This window comes from Syngnathus floridae, chromosome 19, assembly GCF_059516105.1.
Source record: "Syngnathus floridae isolate MCC-2025c chromosome 19, RoL_Sflo_1.0, whole genome shotgun sequence".
Classification (NCBI taxonomy): Eukaryota; Metazoa; Chordata; class Actinopteri; order Syngnathiformes; family Syngnathidae; genus Syngnathus; species Syngnathus floridae.
Window position 1 is genome coordinate 1,249,083 of NC_142431.1, and position 18,281 is coordinate 1,267,363.

An 18,281-nucleotide genomic window follows, 5' to 3' on the forward strand; every position below is an offset into this window, starting at 1 on the left:
TGGGGGGAGTTTCATTTTGACAATATTTGCGCCTTGTCACTCTTTTGTTGCTTCTATAGACACATGTTAAACTTTTTATGTGCACATTGGCAACTTTATTAGGTGCACAATTCTGTGACAGTCAATGCAAACGAGTATATCTTTATATTTTAGACAGCCAGAACCTCCGTCAAGGCCAAACAAGCCTGTGTACTTCATGTGTTCCACTCCAGTCCTGTAGGTGGCAGTGATGGTCATTAAAAAGCAGGAACACGGCGAGCTTTTACTCACCACAGCGCCGTCTGCTGGAGCTGATGGCTCACTGCCATAGGAAAGTATTCATTTTATTTTTGAAGTCAGCAGATTTCCTAATATGACGTGATATGATCTTCTATTTACAAAATTCTACACACCATTGTATGTGTTGAGTGTGTGTGTGTGTGATTAGGAAGGGTTTTTAGAGTCAACGATGTCCTGTAAGATTCTGGTGGCTGACTTGGTCTCTCTATTTTGGGGCTTGGTGAGAATCTGTGGATGGAGGACATGTCAGTGTTCTTGATGATGATCGGGTACAACAAAGGCTAGTGAGCTAAGCTAACATATACCTGGTTGCAGATGGCTTTCCCGTAACGCACAAAAGTGACAAAATGCTCGCAGTTCATGAAGAGAAAGTTGTAAGGCAGCTCCACGTCCTTCAGGGCGTCGAAGCGCCGCCTCATCTCCTCGGGCGATGACGGCTTGAAAGCATGCCGGTTGTTGCTGATGAGGACGCGGGCGCCTTTGGGGAGATTGACCTCGCCCATTGGCACCCGGCGAATGCGGGTCACGCCCATGAGCATATCACCGCCCATGGGGAACGCGCTTTGCAGAGTGGTGCGGAAGTTGTTCATGAGCTGCGTCTCATCTGGGCAATACAAACATAGACTTGGGACAACAAAAACAAAATGTTGACCCTAACTCTTTTGATTTGTAAAAAAAAAAAAAAAAGATTAATAATGACCTCTGCTCACCTGTCACACCATAGTGCAACACATAGCCATCTTCGTCGTACAAGCCCCAGTGCGAGTAGCCGATCGGGCACGAGAACTCAATCAGGTCCCCGAATTTGGCCTTTGACGAGATCTCCTCAACCTGACACGTCATTATCGTTTTTATTATCGTGATGTGACGTGGATGTTATTATTAGACGTGCTTGTGTTGAGTTCAAAAGATACCAGCTTTTTCTTTTGACTTCCATTGAAATGATCACTCCAATGTTATTTTTTTCTATATTGGGGAATTTAATCCCAATGAGTTTGCAGCGTTCCGTCATGCCTGTCGAGTCAGTCACGTATTAAGGAGCTGCCGCTTTGTTGCATTCATTCCTTGTAGGATTGAGCCATTTATATTGATGCTATAAGTAAATATTGTGTATCGTGACGTGTTCTCGTGATATCATGGTTGCCATTAATCATTAATTTTTAATGAATATCTTATTTTTGGAATATAGTGGTGCGTCTTACCTGTGTCTGCAGATCCATGTTGCAGTCTTCTAAATTCTTAGCTTGAGGTTAGAGTTTGTGTGCGTGGGTATATGTGGTGTGTGGGGGTAAATGTGTGTGTGTGTGTGTGTGTGTGTGTGTGCACGCACGCCAGTTCAACGCTTTGAGTTCAAGCAGGTTGGACTGCATTGCAAGCCCGTTACCTCATGTAATGTTTTTTTTAACATGATCACATTGGCTACTTTATCAGGGACATCATTCAATGACACTCAATGCATACAAAATATATTTTTAATTTATATCAGAGAATTTGAATCTCCGTCAAGGCCAAAACAAGCCCATGCGTACATCATGTGTTTTACTCCAGTCTTGTAGATGGCAGTAATGGTTGGAACACAGCGAGCTTATACTCACGACAGCGCCCTCTGCTGGAGCTGAAGGCTCACTGCTTCACCATACTTATTTTTAAAGTGAGTAGATTTACTATTATAACTTTGTATTGTCTTTTATTTATGAAATTCGAGACACAATTGTATGCGTTGAGTGTGTGGCTAGGAAGGCTCTTTGTCGGCTTTGGAGTCAACGATTTCCTGGAAGGTGCTGGTGGCTGACTCTGTCTCTTCGTTTTTGGCCTTGGTGGGAATCTGTGGAGTGAGGACATGTCAGTTTTAGTTGTTTTTTTTACCTCATCTTCTATGTTGAGCTCGGTTTTCTCAAGTTTTCAAATATGCCCGGGGAGTACCTGATTGCAGATGGCTTTCCCGTATCGTACAAATGTGGCAAAGTGCTCGCAGTTTAGCCAGAAGAGGTTGTAGGGCAGCTCCACGTCCTCCAGGGCGTCACGCCGCCGCTTCATCTCCTCGGGCGAGGACGCTTTGAAAGCGTGCCGGTTGTTGCTGATCAGGATGTGGACGCCTTTGGGGACGGTGACCTCGCCGAGCGGAACCCGGCGAATACGGGTGGCGCCCAGTAGCAGGTCACCGCAGACGGGGAACCAGCTTTGGAGTGATGTGCGGATGTTGCCCAAGACATGGCCCTCCTCTGTGCAACGTTTGCAAATGTGAACTTAGTACTGTGGAAAAACTTCCCTAAACACATCATTGAGACATCTGGGAACTTGATTTTGAAAAAAACTTCTGCTCACCTGCCACGGCAAAGTGGATCACATGGCCGTCGTCGTCATACACGCCCCAGTGCGAGTAGCCGATCGGGTACGAGAACTCAATCAGGTCTCCGAATTTGGCCGTTGATGTGATCTCCTCAATCTGGTGAAATTGACAAATGACGTCATTAGCCTTTTTAGTCTTGAGATATGACGTCACGTGAAGGCGCTATACAGTCTCAACTCTGAAGCATAAAAGTTTCAAGGAAGTAGAGCGTGTGTTTGTTGTCTGAATTAAATAGTAAACATCGTGCTTGACATAAAAAATGGAGCTGCCCTGGAAGTCCCCAATGTTGCATCTTCGTTCAGCGCTATTCAGTAACTCAAGGTTGCATTTTTTTTTCTAAAGGAATCCTTCTGTCATACATGAACCTAACCCACAAACGTATCAATTTTATTGATGTGGACCCCTAAAAAAGTTGCGTTTTTTAAATGCCCTGTGACCTCACAGGGTCTCAGTTCAGCTAAACAATCATTAATCATTCAAGAACGTTTAATATTCGCTATCTTACCTGCGCCTCCAGATCCATGACTGCTTAGCTTGAGGTCGACTTGTGCGTTAGTGTGTGCGTGCGTGCGTGCGCGCGAGTGCGCGCGCGTGCGGGCGCCGCCTCAGCCGGTTTGACGCGTTGTGTTCAGGCAGGTTGGACTGCATTTGAAGCGTGTCGCCGCGAGTTAATTGTAATGTTTGAGTCAAACAGGGTGGTGGTAGCTTCTTTCCTTCATCAAGGAAGCAAAAAAGCCTCCTCGAACAACTTTATTCCGAGACACTAAATGTGACAGGCTGGTGCCTGATTTTTTTTTAACATGAGCACATTGGCAACTTTATTAAATGCACAATTCAGTAATAGTCATTGCAAAAAATAGAATTTTATATTTAACCTCAAACCTCCATCAAGTTGAAACAAGCCTACATCGTGTGTTCCACTCCAGTCCTGTAGGTGGCAGTAATGGTCATTGAATAGCAGGAACACGACGAGCTTTTACTCACCACAGCGCCGTCTGCTGGAGCTGATGGCTCACTGCCTCGCCGTTTAGAAATGTATTCATCTTATTTTATAATTCAGCAGATTTACTGACTTTATATACACATATATACAAAATTCTACACAACATTGTGCGGGTCGAATGTGTGTGACTAGGAAGGGTCTTTGGAGTCAACGATGTGCCGGAAGACTTTGGTGGCTGACTTGGTCTCTCTGTTTTGGGGCTTGGTGAGAATCTGTGGATGGAGGACATGTTAGGGTTCTTGATGAAGTCAGCTTCACGGTTACAAAAAAGGCGAGTGAGCTAAGCTAACGAGGCCTGCTGTCAACATTTAAACGAGTCTATTGCTTCTTTTATTTGATTGATTGTGTACCTGGTTGCAGATGGCTTTCCCGTATCGCACGAATGTGGCAAAGTGCTCGCAGTTTAGTACAAAATAGTTGTAGACCAGCTCCACGTCTTCCAGGGCGTCACGCCGCCGCCTTATCTCCTCGGGCGAGGATGGCGTGAAGGCGTGCCGATTGTTGTTGATCAGTATTCGGGTGCCGCGGGGGAGCGTGACCTCGCTAATCGGCACCCGGCAAATGCGAGTGGCGTCCTTCATCAGTTCGCCTCGGCTGGCCGTCACTTTATGGAAACCTTGGGCGCTCCTCATGAGCATGACCTCATCTGCACAACATGCAGGAAGTTTGCAAACGAAAGAGAAATAATTCTCAGGTGACATCATACAATGTTAACTCATTGTATGCCATGATTGTTTTCATCTGGTATCCAACCATTCGAATATTTCCGTCTTTTGGATTGTGCAAAAAAATCACTTTTGCTCACCTGTCACAGCCAAGTGGATCACATGGCCATCGTCGTCGTACACGGCCCAGTGCGAGTATCCGACCGGGAATGAGAACTCGATCAGGTCTCCGAATTTGGCCTTTGACGAGATCTCCTCAATCTGCACTCGTGACACGTCATTATCGTTTTTATGACTGTAATGTGACGTGGATGTTATTAGACATTGTGTTGACGAACAACAACAAGAGGAGGTGAATCGAACCAAAAACACATTTTATTATTCTGCCACCCCCCAAAAGTATTTTTTAAATGCTCTCTAGTGGTCTCAGTTCAGCTAAAACAGTAGAATCTTTTATTTTTGCTGCGGAGTTGTGCTTCTTACCTGCACCTCCAGGTCCATGATGGAGTCCTCTGAATGCTTCGCTAGAGGTTGACTTGTGTGTGTGTGTGTGTGTGCAATTCAGGTTTGGACACTTTGATGCATGCATGCATGTTAAATGAGTTTGACGCGTTGTGTTCAAGCAGGTTGGACTGCATTGCAAGCTTGTTGCTGCATTTTAATTATGATCTATCTAATATTGGTGTTGTCTGTAATTTTTTTTTAACATGATCACATTGGCTACATCTTTTTTGTTCAAAAGCATGACCTCATCTGCAAGTTTGCAAACGTGAAAGAAGTACTTGTCAGGTGTCGTCATGCAATGACATTCAAGACTGGAATGAGGAAGATAATGCCACAAGAAGGTTCATCTAATTATGTATAGAAATAAATATACCTGGAGAACTGTTTTGATGATCAAAGCATATTACTGAGAAAGAAAGAAAAATCACTTTTGCTCACCTGGCACGGCAAAGTGGATGACGTAAACCATCGTCATCGTAAATGGCAAAAAAAACTCAATAATACATACATTTCCATGTTACCGACTTTAACTGTGATTTGTCATAACTAATTTGCATAAAAGCTGGTAAAATGACTGAGAAATGACGTCTTCTGATAAATGAACTGAAGGGGTCGCTACAGGAGCTGCCGGCAGGCCAAGGTCCACGGCACGGGAGCGTTACGAAACCCCTTGCCGAAATCGATCCCACCATACACCGTGCTGATGTGGATGACAAGGAACATGTGAACACGTTGCTGCAGAAAAACTGACGTGACATGTTGTAACCGTGGCGAATTTACTTGCAGCTGCCTGGTGGACACACGTAGACACGTAAGTCACAACTTCCTACTTTCAAGGCGTTTTTTATTACTTAGAAAAAGTGGTGACACCAAAATGTAATCTTGATTCAAATGTGCAAAAGCGACATAACATACGTTTCCAGTGTGAGGTTGCCACTCAAAACAAAAATTAAAAATAAGAGAATTTGTTTCCGGTCGGAACGCCATGTTTGTAGTCCATTTACCGGCCTTTTACATTATGATAACTGAGTTATAAACTACATATTCCACTGACCTAAAAGAGGAGGTGACTGACGGTGCTGCATTCATGACCTTACGTATTTCGGCCTTACCCCGAATGTAAGTTGGGTTTTCTAGAGGAAAGTAGGGTCGTGTAGTTTATCACATAGTTATAAGCTGTTTAACTGCAATATTTAACCTATTTATTCATTGTTATGAACACATTTATACAGAAAGCTTTATACTTTCATAAATTCCAACATCCTGAACGCATCAGTGGATTTTGACGCCTTCTTCTTGCGTAAACGATGACGTATAATGTCGAGGACAGTTGGTGTTTATTTTGTCAAACATTTCTCACTATAAGTCCTCATCGTAGTTTTATTTTAGTAACATTTTTGTAACCGATTATGTCTCCCTCACTGATCGTGAAACGTGAGTAGTCGAAAGTCATCGATCTCTCGGTTTAATGTGTAACTTTCTACTTTACGACTTGTCGTTTAGATATTTGAATCAATGTTTCACGTATGTCGATGTGCTTAATATAATTATTAGAGATCAAATTATGTTTGTCGATGTTTCTATTTGTGGACATGCTTTTCCAGGCCTTGATAATCAATGTTCTTTGTGCGTCCAGCCACGTCATGTTTCTTGGCCAGTTGAGCGGCGTTGGGCCAGGTCTCCTTCCCCAACATCTGCCTGTCTTCCGGCTGGGATTCGTCTGCTTCATCAACGCTCTTCGCTGGAGGACTTCTCGTTTGGTGTCCACCTCCACCGGCCTCATGATGGAGCATGAGCCTCCTTCCAAACGCAGAAGGAGCGCTGAGGAGAAGATTGTAAAAGATGAGAGTACAATCAAAGGATTAGACGCCAGGAGGGAATCCTGCTTGAGGGACACAAGTCCACCTGGGACGGATTTCAGTGGGGATTTTAAGAGCACACACGTGACAAGGACTCTTAAGGACCAGAGCGAGTGCAAAGACCGAGGCTGCGTGCCACATCCTCACCGCGGGTCGGAGGAGGAGTGCTCAGAGGAAGCGGTCGGGGGGACTCCTCCGGCCGAAATTGAGTCGGTTGTCCATCATGCGCAAGGTGAGCACGTGTCAACAAACTGCCATCTTTTGAGGAATCTCAAAAAAAAGATCTGTCTTGGCCAAATGAAGGTTGGAAGTCACTGCTGCCCAGACGCTGGGAGGTGTCGCCAGTCGGCGGCGCGCCCAGGTTGCCGCACGTGGGCGGCAGAAGTTTGGACTTCTCGGTGATGTCGTACAACATCCTGTCGCAGGATCTGTTGCGGGCCAACGGCTACTTGTACTCAGGTTGCCCGCCCGCCGCCCTGAGCTGGCGGCACCGGCTGCACAACCTGCTGGCCGAGCTGCACCACTACGACGCTGACGTGAGGCGGCCGCGGCGCACCGAAGTGACCTCTGCTGCGTGTGACCTTTGACTTCAATGCATTTGTCCCCTCAGGTGCTGTGTCTTCAGGAAGTTCAGGAGGACCACTTTGAAAATCAAATCAGGCCCGCACTACATGCACAAGGTATGTTTTTTTTTAATTACATCGAGCTGATAGAAATGATTGTTGTTGTAGTGGAGTGAATTGTCATTTTTACACTGTGTGTGTTTTGAGGTTACGAGTGCGTGTACAAGAAGCGTACGCGGAAGAACCAGGACGGTTGCGCCGTGGCCTTCAAGACTTCTCGCTTTTCCCTGCTCTCGTCCAATCCCGTCGAGTACTTCCGGCCGGGCGATGCCCTCTTGGACCGCGACAACGTGGGCTTGGTCCTCCTCCTGCGGCCGTCCGGCGCCACCGCTGACGACTTTGTGTGCGTGGCCAACACGCATCTGCTGTACAACCCGCGGCGGGGCGACATCAAGCTGGCTCAGCTGGCCATCCTTTTGGCCGAGATCAGCCGCTCGGCCCGCCTCTCGGACGCCGCCGCCCACCCGGTGCTTCTGTGTGGGGACTTCAACTCCACGCCGTGGAGTCCGCTCTTCGCCTTCCTCACCAACGGACGACTCGACTACCGCCACCTTCCCATCGGCACGGTCTGAACAAATCTCTCTTCGCAATTTGGGATTAGATGATTTTTGCTGGATTGTAAATAGCATTCGTGTGTGCAGGTGTCGGGTCAGGAGAACACGTCTCGGGGCCAGCGCCTGTTGGAGAGTCCCATCTGGTCACCCGCTTTGGGCATCAACCAGCGGTGCCAATACGAGAGCACCAGCGCCTCGGCCGCATCCTCCTCATCCGCCGCCGCCGCCGGTCGGTCAGCCCCGCCCTCCGCAGCTCGAGCAACTCGAAACACTCACGCCGTCTTGTGCTTTGTGTGCAGCTGAACAAGAAAGCTCCCAGCTGACGGCGAAAGAAGTTACGCAACGAGCAGTCGCCGACAAGTCTCGTAAAAGGTTTGACTGGAAAGTCACTTGAAATATTTCTTAGGAATTCAAACTATATTCCAAGAGGCTACTAAAATGTCTTTGGCAGGTGGCGTCTGGAGCACGGCGTGCCGTTGCGCTCGTGCTACCCACCTTACCTGCCGCCGGACGGGCGCGGCGCCGTCACCACCTGCCACTCGCGCTGCGCCATGATGGTGGACTACATCCTGTACACGCCGTGCGGTACGTGCACCCAGCCGCCACCGACACGTTTAGAAGGGATGAACGCTGGCTGACGTGAAGCGTCGCTCGCCTTGTTTAGAGTCGCTTCCCGGCGGGCGGGGCCTTCAGCTGCTGGGCAGGTTGTCACTGGTGGGCCAGCCCGAGTTGGACCGAGTGGACAGGCTGCCCAACGCGCGGCACTCGTCGGACCACTTGCCGCTGCTGGCTCGCTTCCGCTGGATGGTGGGCGAGCGCTCGTGACGGCCACGTCCTGTCAAAGGACATTTCGATGACCAGACTTGAAGCAAGGCTTACATTTGGAACATTTTCCTGATTTTTTTTGACTTTGCTGTTTCTCTCATGAAGCTCGCTCTTCCAAAACGGGTGCCTTTCGCAGCAGAGACGTTTTTGTTTTTTGGAAGAGGGGGCGGTGATTTCAGCTGTGTTTTTGTTTCATAGTTGTCTTTGTTTAAGACATTTATATTTATTTTAACAGTTCTTAAGGCTCTTACTGTAATTTTTGGTGATGTTACATGCCATGTTTTTATTTTTTATTGTTTTATTTGCTAATGTAGTTCTAAGTAACAATAGGCATTGATACATCAATACAATGGATTGGGAAAAAAATGAGAACAAAAATAAAACCCTTTACACTTCAACCAGATACATACGGACTTTTGTAATATTGCATTTTAGGCAATGGTGTTACCCCCTCGACCATTGTTACATCGTGACAATGTAACATGAAAGGTTCACAGGTAGGGTTAGTGATTACCAGCTCAGTGGCCGGAGAGGAGAGTGTCCGCCCTGAGATTGGGAGGTCGGGGGTTCAAACCCCCGGCCGGGTCATACCAGTGACTATAACAATGGTACCCATTTCTTCCCTGCTTGGCACTCAGTGTAAGGGGTCGAAATGGGGCCCCCCCCCCTGCTGCTCACGATCATTGGGACTTCAATTTATCAAATCAAGATGACCCAAAGAGAAGCATCATCTCCCTGTTGTTGCATAACGGCGCATCCCTTCATGCAATCAAGTTAGCTCCAAGTGAGCTTGGAGAAAAGGCGCAGAATAGAAGTGCTGTTTCACTGAGTGCTTCTAAATGCAATCCACAACTCATTTGTGAACGGGAAGTGACGTCAAAAAAAAAAAAAAAAAGATATGACAGCTGCCAAGTGAGGGCTCTTCTTGTGTAAGTTTTATTTGTTATGGGTTTTTTCTTTTGTAAGTTTAACTTTGGGTACTTGGAATGTGTCATTTTAAATTGTACTTTGCTAGTTGTTCGTGTACACAATGTGTTGTGATGACATCTGCTGTGGAGTCTTCAGTGAGCAATTCACTCGTGAGCTGCTCCACAAAAGCATCCCTGTTCCATCCAGTATGAGCGAGGCTTTCATAGGGTAGTGGTTTGTACTCTGGGCTCTCACCCCAGCGACCCGAGTTCGAATCTCAATGGGGCCAAATATTTTTATCATTAAAAATTGCAACACGGTTGCTCGTGTGCTGGCCCATATAACCAAACAGCTAGGGTTAGCGCTAGTGCTAGAGCTAGTGCTAGAGCTAGGGTTAGGGTTAGAAGTAGAACTAGTGCTAGAGCTAGACCTAGGGTTAGGGTTAGGGTTTGAGCTAGAGCTAGAGCTGGAGCTAGTGCTAGAGCCAGAGCTAGTGCTAGAGATAGGGTTAGGGTTAGAGCTAGAACTAGTGCTAGAGCTAGGGTTAGGGTTAGGGTTTGAGCTAGAGCTAGAGGTAGTGCTAGAGCTAGGGCTAGAGCTAGAGCTAGAGCTAGGGTTAGGGTTAGAGCTAGTACTAGTACTAGAGCTAGAGCTAGGGTTAGGGTTAGGGTTTGAGCTAGGGCTAGGGGTAGTGCTAGAGCTAGAGCTAGGGCTAGAGCTAGTGCTAGAGCTAGGGTTAAGGTTAGAGCTAGAACTAGTGCTAGAGGTAGGGTTAGGGTTAGGGTTTGAGCTAGAGCTAGAGCTGGAGCTAGGGCTAGAGCTAGAGCTAGAGCTAGGGTTAGGGTTAGGGTTTGAGCTAGGGCTAGAGGTAGTGCTAGAGCTAGGGCGAGAGCTAGTGCTAGAGCTAGGGTTAGGGTTGGAGCTAGAGCTAGAGCTGGAGCTAGTGCTAGAGCAAGAGCAAGAGCTAGGGCTAGAGCTAGAGCTAGAGCTAGGGTTAGGGTTAGGGTTTGAGCTAGGGCTAGAGGTAGTGCTAGAGCTAGGGCGAGAGCTAGTGCTAGAGCTAGGGTTAGGGTTAGAGCTAGAACTAGTGCTAGAGCTAGAGCTAGAGCTAGGGTTAGGGTTAGGGTTTGAGCTAGAGCTGGAGCTAGTGCTAGAGCAAGAGCTAGGGCTAGAGCTAGGGTTAGGGTTTGAGCTAGAGCTAGAATTAGTGCTAGAGCTAGGGCTAGAGCTAGTGCTAGAGCTAGGGTTAGGGTTAGAGCTAGGGTTAAGGTTAGAGCTAGAACTAGTGCTAGAGGTAGGGTTAGGGTTAGGGTTTGAGCTAGAGCTAGAGCTGGAGCTAGGGCTAGAGCTAGAGCTAGAGCTAGAGCTAGGGTTAGGGTTGGGGTTTGAGCTAGGGCTAGAGGTAGTGCTAGAGCTAGGGCGAGAGCTAGTGCTAGAGCTAGGGTTAGGGTTGGAGCTAGAGCTAGAGCTGGAGCTAGTGCTAGAGCAAGAGCAAGAGCTAGGGCTAGAGCTAGAGCTAGGGTTAGGGTTAGGGTTTGAGCTAGGGCTAGAGGTAGTGCTAGAGCTAGGGCGAGAGCTAGTGCTAGAGCTAGGGTTAGGGTTAGAGCTAGAACTAGTGCTAGAGCTAGAGCTAGAGCTAGGGTTAGGGTTAGGGTTTGAGCTAGAGCTGGAGCTAGTGCTAGAGCAAGAGCTAGGGCTAGAGCTAGGGTTAGGGTTTGAGCTAGAGCTAGAATTAGTGCTAGAGCTAGGGCTAGAGCTAGTGCTAGAGCTAGGGTTAGGGTTAGAGCTAGGACTGGAGCTAGAGCTAGGGTTAGGGTTAGGGTTAGGGTTAGGGTTTGAGCTAGAGCTAGAGCTAGAGCTGGAGCTAGTGCTTGAGCAAGAGCTAGGGCTAGAGCTAGAGCTAGGGTTAGGGTTAGGGTTAGGGTTTGAGCTAGAGCTAGAGGTAGTGCTAGAACAAGAGCTAGGGTTAGGGCTAGTACTAGTGCTAGAGCTAGAGCTAGGGTTAGGGTTAGGGTTTGAGCTAGAGCTAGAGGTAGTGCTAGAACTAGGGCTAGAGCTAATGCTAGAGCTAGGGTTAGGGTTAGGGTTAGGGCTAGAGCTAGAGCTAGGGTTAGGGTTAGGGTTTGAGCTAGGGCTAGAGGTAGTGCTAGAGCTAGAGCTAGGGCTAGAGCTAGTGCTAGAGCTAGGATTAGGGTTAGAGCTAGAACTGGAGCTAGAGCTAGGGTTAGGGTTAGGGTTAGGGTTAGGGTTTGAGCTAGAGCTAGAGCTGGAGCTAGTGCTAGAGCAAGAGCTAGGGCTAGAGCTAGGGTTAGGGTTAGGGTTAGGGTTTGAGCTAGAGCTAGAGGTAGTGCTAGAGCAAGAGCTAGGGTTAGGGCTAGTACTAGTGCTAGAGCTAGAGCTAGGGTTAGGGTTAGGGTTTTAGCTTGAGCTAGAGGTAGTGCTAGAACTAGGGTTAGAGCTAATGCTAGAGCTAGGGTTAGGGTTAGGGTTAGAGTTAGAGCTAGAGCTAGAGCTAGAGCTGGAGCTAGTGCTAGAGCAAGAGCTAGGGCTAGAGCTAGAGCTAGAGCTAGGGTTAGGGTTAGGGTTAGGGTTTGAGCTAGAGCTAGAGGTAGTGCTAGAGCTAGGGCTAGAGCTAATGCTAGAGCTAGGGTTAGGTTTAGGGTTTGAGCTAGGGCTAGAGGTAGTGCTAGAGCTTCAGCTAATGCTAGAGCTAGGGTTAGGGTTAGAGTTAGAGCTAGGACTGGAGCTAGAGCTAGGGTTAGGGTTAGGGTTTGAGCTAGAGCTAGAGCTAGAGCTGGAGCTAGTGTTAGAGCAAGAGCTAGGGCTAGAGCTAGAGCTAGGGTTAGGGTTAGGGTTTGAGCTAGAGCTAGAGGTAGAGCTAGGGTTAGGGTTAGGGTTTGAGCTAGAGCTAGAAGTAGTGCTAGAACTAGGGCTAGAGCTAGAGCTAGGGTTAGGGTTAGGGCTAGTACTAGTGCTAGAGCTAGAGCTAGGGTTAGGGTTAGGGTTTGAGCTAGGGCTAGAGGTAGTGCTAGAGCTAGAGCTAGGGCTAGAGCTAGTGCTAGAGCTAGGATTAGGGTTAGAGCTAGAACTGGAGCTAGAGCTAGGGTTAGGGTTAGGGTTAGGGTTTGAGCTAGAGCTAGTGCTGGAGCTAGTGCTAGAGCAAGAGCTAGGGCTAGAGCTAGGGCTAGGGTTAGGGTTAGGGTTTGAGCTAGAGCTAGAGGTAGTGCTAGAACTGGAGCTAGAGCTAGGGTTAGGGTTAGGGTTAGGGTTTGAGCTAGAGCTAGAGCTGGAGCTAGTGCTAGAGCAAGAGCTAGGGCTAGAGCTAGAGCTAGGGTTAGGGTTAGGGTTAGGGTTAGGGTTAGGGTTTGAGCTAGAGCTAGAGGTAGTGCTAGAGCAAGAGCTAGGGTTAGGGCTAGTACTAGTGCTAGAGCTAGAGCTAGGGTTAGGGTTAGGGTTTGAGCTAGAGCTAGAGGTAGTGCTAGAACTAGGGCTAGAGCTAATGCTAGAGCTAGGGTTAGGGTTAGGGTTAGGGCTAGTACTAGTGCTAGAGCTAGAGCTAAGGTTAGGGTTAGGGTTTGAGCTAGGGCTAGAGGTAGTGCTAGAGCTAGAGCTAGAGCTAGGGCTAGAGCTAGTGCTAGAGCTAGGGTTAGGGTTAGAGCTAGAACTGGAGCTAGAGCTAGGGTTAGGGTTTGAGCTAGAGCTAGAGCTGGAGTTAGTGCTAGAGCAAGAGCTAGGGCTAGAGCTAGAGCTAGGGTTAGGGTTCCGGGTTAGGGTTTGAGCTAGAGCTAGAGCTGGAGCTAGTGCTAGAGCAAGAGCTAGGGCTAGAGCTAGAGCTAGGGTTAGGGTTAGGGTTTGAGCTAGAGCTAGAGGTAGAGCTAGGGTTAGGGTTAGGGTTTGAGCTAGAGCTAGAAGTAGTGCTAGAACTAGGGCTAGAGCTAGAGCTAGGGTTAGGGCTAGTACTAGTGCTAGAGCTAGAGCTAGGGTTAGGGTTAGGGTTTGAGCTAGGGCTAGAGGTAGTGCTAGAGCTAGAGCTAGGGCTAGAGCTAGTGCTAGAGCTAGGATTAGGGTTAGAGCTAGAACTGGAGCTAGAGCTAGGGTTAGGGTTAGGGTTAGGGTTTGAGCTAGAGCTAGTGCTGGAGCTAGTGCTAGAGCAAGAGCTAGGGCTAGAGCTAGGGCTAGGGTTAGGGTTAGGGTTTGAGCTAGAGCTAGAGGTAGTGCTAGAACTGGAGCTAGAGCTAGGGTTAGGGTTAGGGTTAGGGTTTGAGCTAGAGCTAGAGCTGGAGCTAGTGCTAGAGCAAGAGCTAGGGCTAGAGCTAGAGCTAGGGTTAGGGTTTGGGTTAGGGTTTGAGCTAGAGCTAGAGGTAGTGCTAGAGCAAGAGCTAGGGTTAGGGCTAGTACTAGTGCTAGAGCTAGAGCTAGGGTTAGGGTTAGGGTTTGAGCTAGAGCTAGAGGTAGTGCTAGAACTAGGGCTAGAGCTAATGCTAGAGCTAGGGTTAGGGTTAGGGTTAGGGCTAGTACTAGTGCTAGAGCTAGAGCTAAGGTTAGGGTTAGGGTTTGAGCTAGGGCTAGAGGTAGTGCTAGAGCTAGAGCTAGAGCTAGGGCTAGAGCTAGTGCTAGAGCTAGGGTTAGGGTTAGAGCTAGAACTGGAGCTAGAGCTAGGGTTAGGGTTAGGGTTTGAGCTAGAGCTAGAGCTGGAGTTAGTGCTAGAGCAAGAGCTAGGGCTAGAGCTAGAGCTAGGGTTAGGGTTCCGGGTTAGGGTTTGAGCTAGAGCTAGAGCTGGAGCTAGTGCTAGAGCAAGAGCTAGGGCTAGAGCTAGAGCTAGGGTTAGGGTTAGGGTTTGAGCTAGAGCTAGAGGTAGTGCTAGAGCAAGAGCTAGGGTTAGGGCTAGTACTAGTGCTAGAGCTAGAGCTAGGGTTAGGGTTAGGGTTTGAGCTAGAGCTAGAGGTAGTGCTAGAACTAGGGCTAGAGCTAATGCTAGAGCTAGGGTTAGGGTTAGGGCTAGTAATAGTGCTAGAGCTAGAGCTAGGGTTAGGGTTAGGGTTTGAGCTAGGGCTAGAGGTAGTGCTAGAGCTAGAGCCAGAGCTAGGGCTAGAGCTAGTGCTAGAGCTAGGGTTAGGGTTAGAGCTAGAACTGGAGCTAGAGCTAGGGTTAGGGTTAGGGTTTGAGCTAGAGCTAGAGCTGGAGCTAGTGCTAGAGCAAGAGCTAGGGCTAGGGCTAGAGCTAGGGTTAGGGTTAGGGTTAGGGTTTGAGCTAGAGCTAGAGGTAGAGCTAGGGTTAGGGTTAGGGTTTGAGCTAGAGCTAGAAGTAGTGCTAGAACTAGGGCTAGAGCTAATGCTAGGCTAGGGTTAGGGTTAGGGCTAGTACTAGTGCTAGAGCTAGAGCTAGGGTTAGGGTTAGGGTTTGAGCTAGAGCTAGGGCTAGCACTACCTCTAGCCCTAGCTCAAACCCTAACCCTAACCCTAGCTCTAGCTCTAGCACTAGTACTAGCCCTAACCCTAACCCTAGCATTAGCTCTAGCCCTAGTTCTAGCACTACCTCTAGCTCTAGCTCAAACCCTAACCCTAACCCTAGCTCTAGCTCTAGCACTAGTACTAGCCCTAACCCTAGCTCTTGCTCTAGCACTACCTCTAGCTCTAGCTCAAACCCTAACCCTAACCCTAGCTCTAGCTCTAGCCCTAGCTCTTGCTCTAGCACTAGCTCCAGCTCTAGCTCTAGCTCAAACCCTAACCCTAACCCTAGCTCTAGCTCCAGTTCTAGCTCTAACCCTAACCCTAGCTCTAGCACTAACTCTAGCCCTAGCTCTAGCTCTAGCTCTAGCACTACCTCTAGCCCTAGCTCAAACCCTAACCCTAACCTTAGCTCTAGCTCTAGCACTAGTACTAGCCCTAACCCTAACCCTAGCTCTAGCATTAGCTCTAGCCCTAGTTCTAGCACTACCTCTAGCTCTAGCTCAAACCCTAACCCTAACCCTAGCTCTAGCTCTAGCACTAGTACTAGCCCTAACCCTAGCTCTAGCACTACCTCTAGCTCTACCTCAAACCCTAACCCTAACCCTAACCCTAGCTCTAGCTCTAGCCCTAGCTCTTGCTCTAGCACTAGCTCCAGCTCTAGCTCTAGCTCAAACCCTAACCCTAACCCTAGCTCTAGCTCTAGCCCTAGCTCTTGCTCTAGCACTAACTCCAGCTCTAGCTCTAGCTCAAACCCTAACCCTAACCCTAGCTCTAGCTCCAGTTCTAGCTCTAACCCTAACCCTAGCTCTAGCTCTAGCCCTAGCTCTTGCTCTAGCACTAACTCCAGCTCTAGCTCAAACCCTAACCCTAACCCTAGCTCTAGCTCCAGTTCTAGCTCTAACCCTAACCCTAGCTCTAGCACTAGCTCTAGCCCTAGCTCTAGCTCTAGCTCTAGCACGACCTCTAGCCCTAGCTCAAACCCTAACCCTAACCCTAGCTCTAGCTCTAGCACTAGTACTAGCCCTAACCCTAACCCTAGCTCTAGCATTAGCTCTAGCCCTAGTTCTAGCACTACCTCTAGCTCTAGCTCAAACCCTAACCCTAACCCTAGCTCTAGCTCTAGCACTAGTACTAGCCCTAACCCTAGCTCTTGCTCTAGCACTACCTCTAGCTCTAGCTCAAACCCTAACCCTAACCCTAGCTCTAGCTCTAGCCCTAGCCCTTGCTCTAGCACTAGCTCCAGCTCTAGCTCTAGCTCAAACCCTAACCCTAACCCTAACCCTAGCTCTAGCTCTAGCCCTAGCTCTTGCTCTAGCACTAACTCCAGCTCTAGCTCTAGCTCAAACCCTAACCCTAGCTCTAGCTCCAGTTCTAGCTCTAACCCTAACTAGCTCTAGCACTAGCTCTAGCCCTAGCTCTATTTCTAGCTCTAGCACTACCTCTAGCCCTAGCTCAAACCCTAACCCTAACCCTAGCTCTAGCTCTAGCACTAGTACTAGCCCTAACCCTAGCTCTTGCTCTAGCACTACCTCTAGCTCTAGCTCAAACCCTAACCCTAACCCTAGCTCTAGCTCTAGCTTTAGCTCTTGCCCTAACCCTAGCTCTTGCTCTAGCACTACTTCTAGCTCTAGCTCAAACCCCAACCCTAACCCTAACCCTAGCTCTAGCTCTAGCCCTAGCTCTTGCTCTAGCACTAGCTCCAGCTCTAGCTCTAGCTCTAGCTCAAACCCTAACCCTAACCCTAGCTCTAGCTCCAGTCCTAGCTCTAACCCTAACCCTAGCTCTAGCACTAGCTCTAGCCCAAGCTCTAGCTGAAGCTCTAGCACTACCTCTAGCCCTAGCTCAAACCCTAACCCTAACCCTAGCTCTAGCATTAGCTCTAGCCCTAGCTCTAGCACTACCTCTAGCTCTAGCTCAAACCCTAACCCTAACCCTAGCTCTAGCTCTAGCTCTAGCCCTAGCTCTTGCTCTAGCACTAGCTCCAGCTCTAGCTCTAGCTCTAGCTCTAACCCTAACCCTAACCCTAGCTCTAGCATTAGCTCTAGCCCTAGTTCTAGCACTACCTCTAGCTCTAGCTAAAACCCTAACCCTAACCCTAGCTCTAGCTCTAGCACTAGCCCTAACCCTAGCTACCCTAACCCTAACCCTAACCCTAACCCTAGCTCTAGCCCTAGCTCTTGCTCTAGCACTAGCTCCAGCTCTAGCTCTAGCTCAAACCCTAACCCTAACCCTAACCCTAACCCTAGCTCTAGCTCCAGTTCTAGCTCTAACCCTAATCCTAGCTCTAGCACTAGCTCTAGCCCTAGCTCTAGCTCTAGCACTACCTCTAGCCCTAGCTCAAACCCTAACCCTAACCCTAGCTCTAGCTCTAGCACTAGTACTAGCCCTAACCCTAGCTCTTGCTCTAGCACTACCTCTAGCTCTAGCTCAAACCCTAACCCTAACCCTAACCCTAGCTCTAGCTCTAGCCCTAGCTCTTGCTCTAGCACTAGCTCCAGCTCTAGCTCTAGCTCTAGCTCAAACCCTAACCCTAACCCTAGCTCTAGCTCCAGTCCTAGCTCTAACCCTAACCCTAGCTCTAGCACTAGCTCTAGCCCTAGCTCTAGCACTAATTCTAGCTCTAGCTCAAACCCTAACCCTAGCTCTAGCCCTAGCTCTAGCCCTAGCTCTTGCTCTAGCACTAGCTCCAGCTCTAGCTCAAACCCTAACCCTAACCCTAGCTCTAGCTCTAGCACTAGTTCTAGCTCTAACCCTAACCCTAGCTCTAGCACTAGCTCTCGCCCTAGCTCTAGCACTACCTCTAGCCCTAGCTCAAACCCTAACCCTAACCCTAGCTCTAGCTCTAGCTCTAGCCCTAGCTCTTGCTCTAGCACTAGCTCCAGCTCTAGCTCTAGCTCCAACCCTAACCCTAGCTCTAGCACTAGCTCTCGCCCTAGCTCTAGCACTACCTCTAGCCCTAGCTCAAACCCTAACCCTAACCCTAGCTCTAGCTCTAGCTCTAGCCCTAGCTCCAGCTCTAGCTCAAACCCTAACCCTAACCCTACCTCTAGCACTAGTTCTAGCTCTAACCTTAACCCTAGCTCTAGCACTAGCTCTAGCCCTAGCTCTAGCTCTAGCACTACCCCTAGCCCTAGCTCAAACCCTAACCCTAACCCTAGCTCTAGCTCTAGTACTAGTACTAGCTCTAACCCTAACCCTAGCTCTAGCACTAGCTCTAGCTCTAGCCCTAGCTCTAGCACTACCTCTAGCTCTAGCTCAAA

The 18,281-nt window shown here is 48.7% G+C and overlaps 4 protein-coding genes across 8 annotated transcripts; 1 reads left to right on the forward strand and 3 right to left on the reverse strand.

Annotated features, from left to right (window-relative positions):
- Positions 1–61: 61 nt before the first annotated feature.
- On the reverse strand, positions 62–1,586 carry LOC148381437 (phospholipase A and acyltransferase 2-like). Of its 2 annotated transcripts, XM_088361292.1 has the most exons (5): positions 1,482–1,586; positions 990–1,110; positions 585–883; positions 393–507; positions 62–301 (listed from the first exon to the last, which is right to left on the reverse strand). In XM_088361292.1, the coding sequence occupies exons 1-4, from the start codon at positions 1,497–1,499 to the stop codon at positions 424–426; spliced, it is 522 nt and encodes a 173-aa protein (XP_088217418.1). In that variant the 5' UTR covers positions 1,500–1,586; the 3' UTR covers positions 62–301; positions 393–423. The 2 variants fall into 2 exon arrangements, with proteins under 2 accessions (XP_088217418.1, XP_088217417.1); XM_088361291.1 differs by having other exon boundaries at positions 66–507.
- Positions 1,587–1,733: 147 nt separating this feature from the next.
- Positions 1,734–3,302, reverse strand: LOC148381438 (phospholipase A and acyltransferase 2-like). Its single transcript, XM_088362300.1, has 4 exons — positions 3,135–3,302; positions 2,605–2,725; positions 2,203–2,501; positions 1,734–2,104 (listed from the first exon to the last, which is right to left on the reverse strand). Exons 1-4 carry the CDS (start codon positions 3,150–3,152, stop codon positions 2,012–2,014), a joined length of 531 nt encoding a protein of 176 aa, XP_088218426.1. The 5' UTR covers positions 3,153–3,302; the 3' UTR covers positions 1,734–2,011.
- Positions 3,303–3,472: 170 nt separating this feature from the next.
- LOC148381439 (phospholipase A and acyltransferase 2-like) lies at positions 3,473–4,917 on the reverse strand. Its single transcript, XM_088362301.1, has 4 exons — positions 4,781–4,917; positions 4,438–4,558; positions 3,983–4,278; positions 3,473–3,844 (listed from the first exon to the last, which is right to left on the reverse strand). The coding sequence occupies exons 1-4, from the start codon at positions 4,796–4,798 to the stop codon at positions 3,761–3,763; spliced, it is 519 nt and encodes a 172-aa protein (XP_088218427.1). The 5' UTR covers positions 4,799–4,917; the 3' UTR covers positions 3,473–3,760.
- A 476-nt stretch (positions 4,918–5,393) lies between these two features.
- angel2 (angel homolog 2 (Drosophila)) lies at positions 5,394–9,067 on the forward strand. Of its 4 annotated transcripts, none has more exons than XM_088362297.1 (9): positions 5,394–5,612; positions 6,438–6,892; positions 6,964–7,196; positions 7,271–7,340; positions 7,431–7,849; positions 7,925–8,066; positions 8,137–8,209; positions 8,289–8,422; positions 8,502–9,067. In XM_088362297.1, the coding sequence occupies exons 2-9, from the start codon at positions 6,445–6,447 to the stop codon at positions 8,660–8,662; spliced, it is 1,680 nt and encodes a 559-aa protein (XP_088218423.1). In that variant the 5' UTR covers positions 5,394–5,612; positions 6,438–6,444; the 3' UTR covers positions 8,663–9,067. The 4 variants fall into 4 exon arrangements, with proteins under 4 accessions (XP_088218423.1, XP_088218425.1, XP_088218424.1 ...); XM_088362299.1 differs by lacking the exon at positions 5,394–5,612 and adding an exon at positions 6,071–6,235 and having other exon boundaries at positions 7,925–8,059; positions 8,136–8,209; XM_088362298.1 differs by lacking the exon at positions 5,394–5,612 and adding an exon at positions 6,072–6,235 and having other exon boundaries at positions 7,925–8,062; positions 8,136–8,209.
- The last annotated feature ends 9,214 nt before the right edge of the window (positions 9,068–18,281 follow it).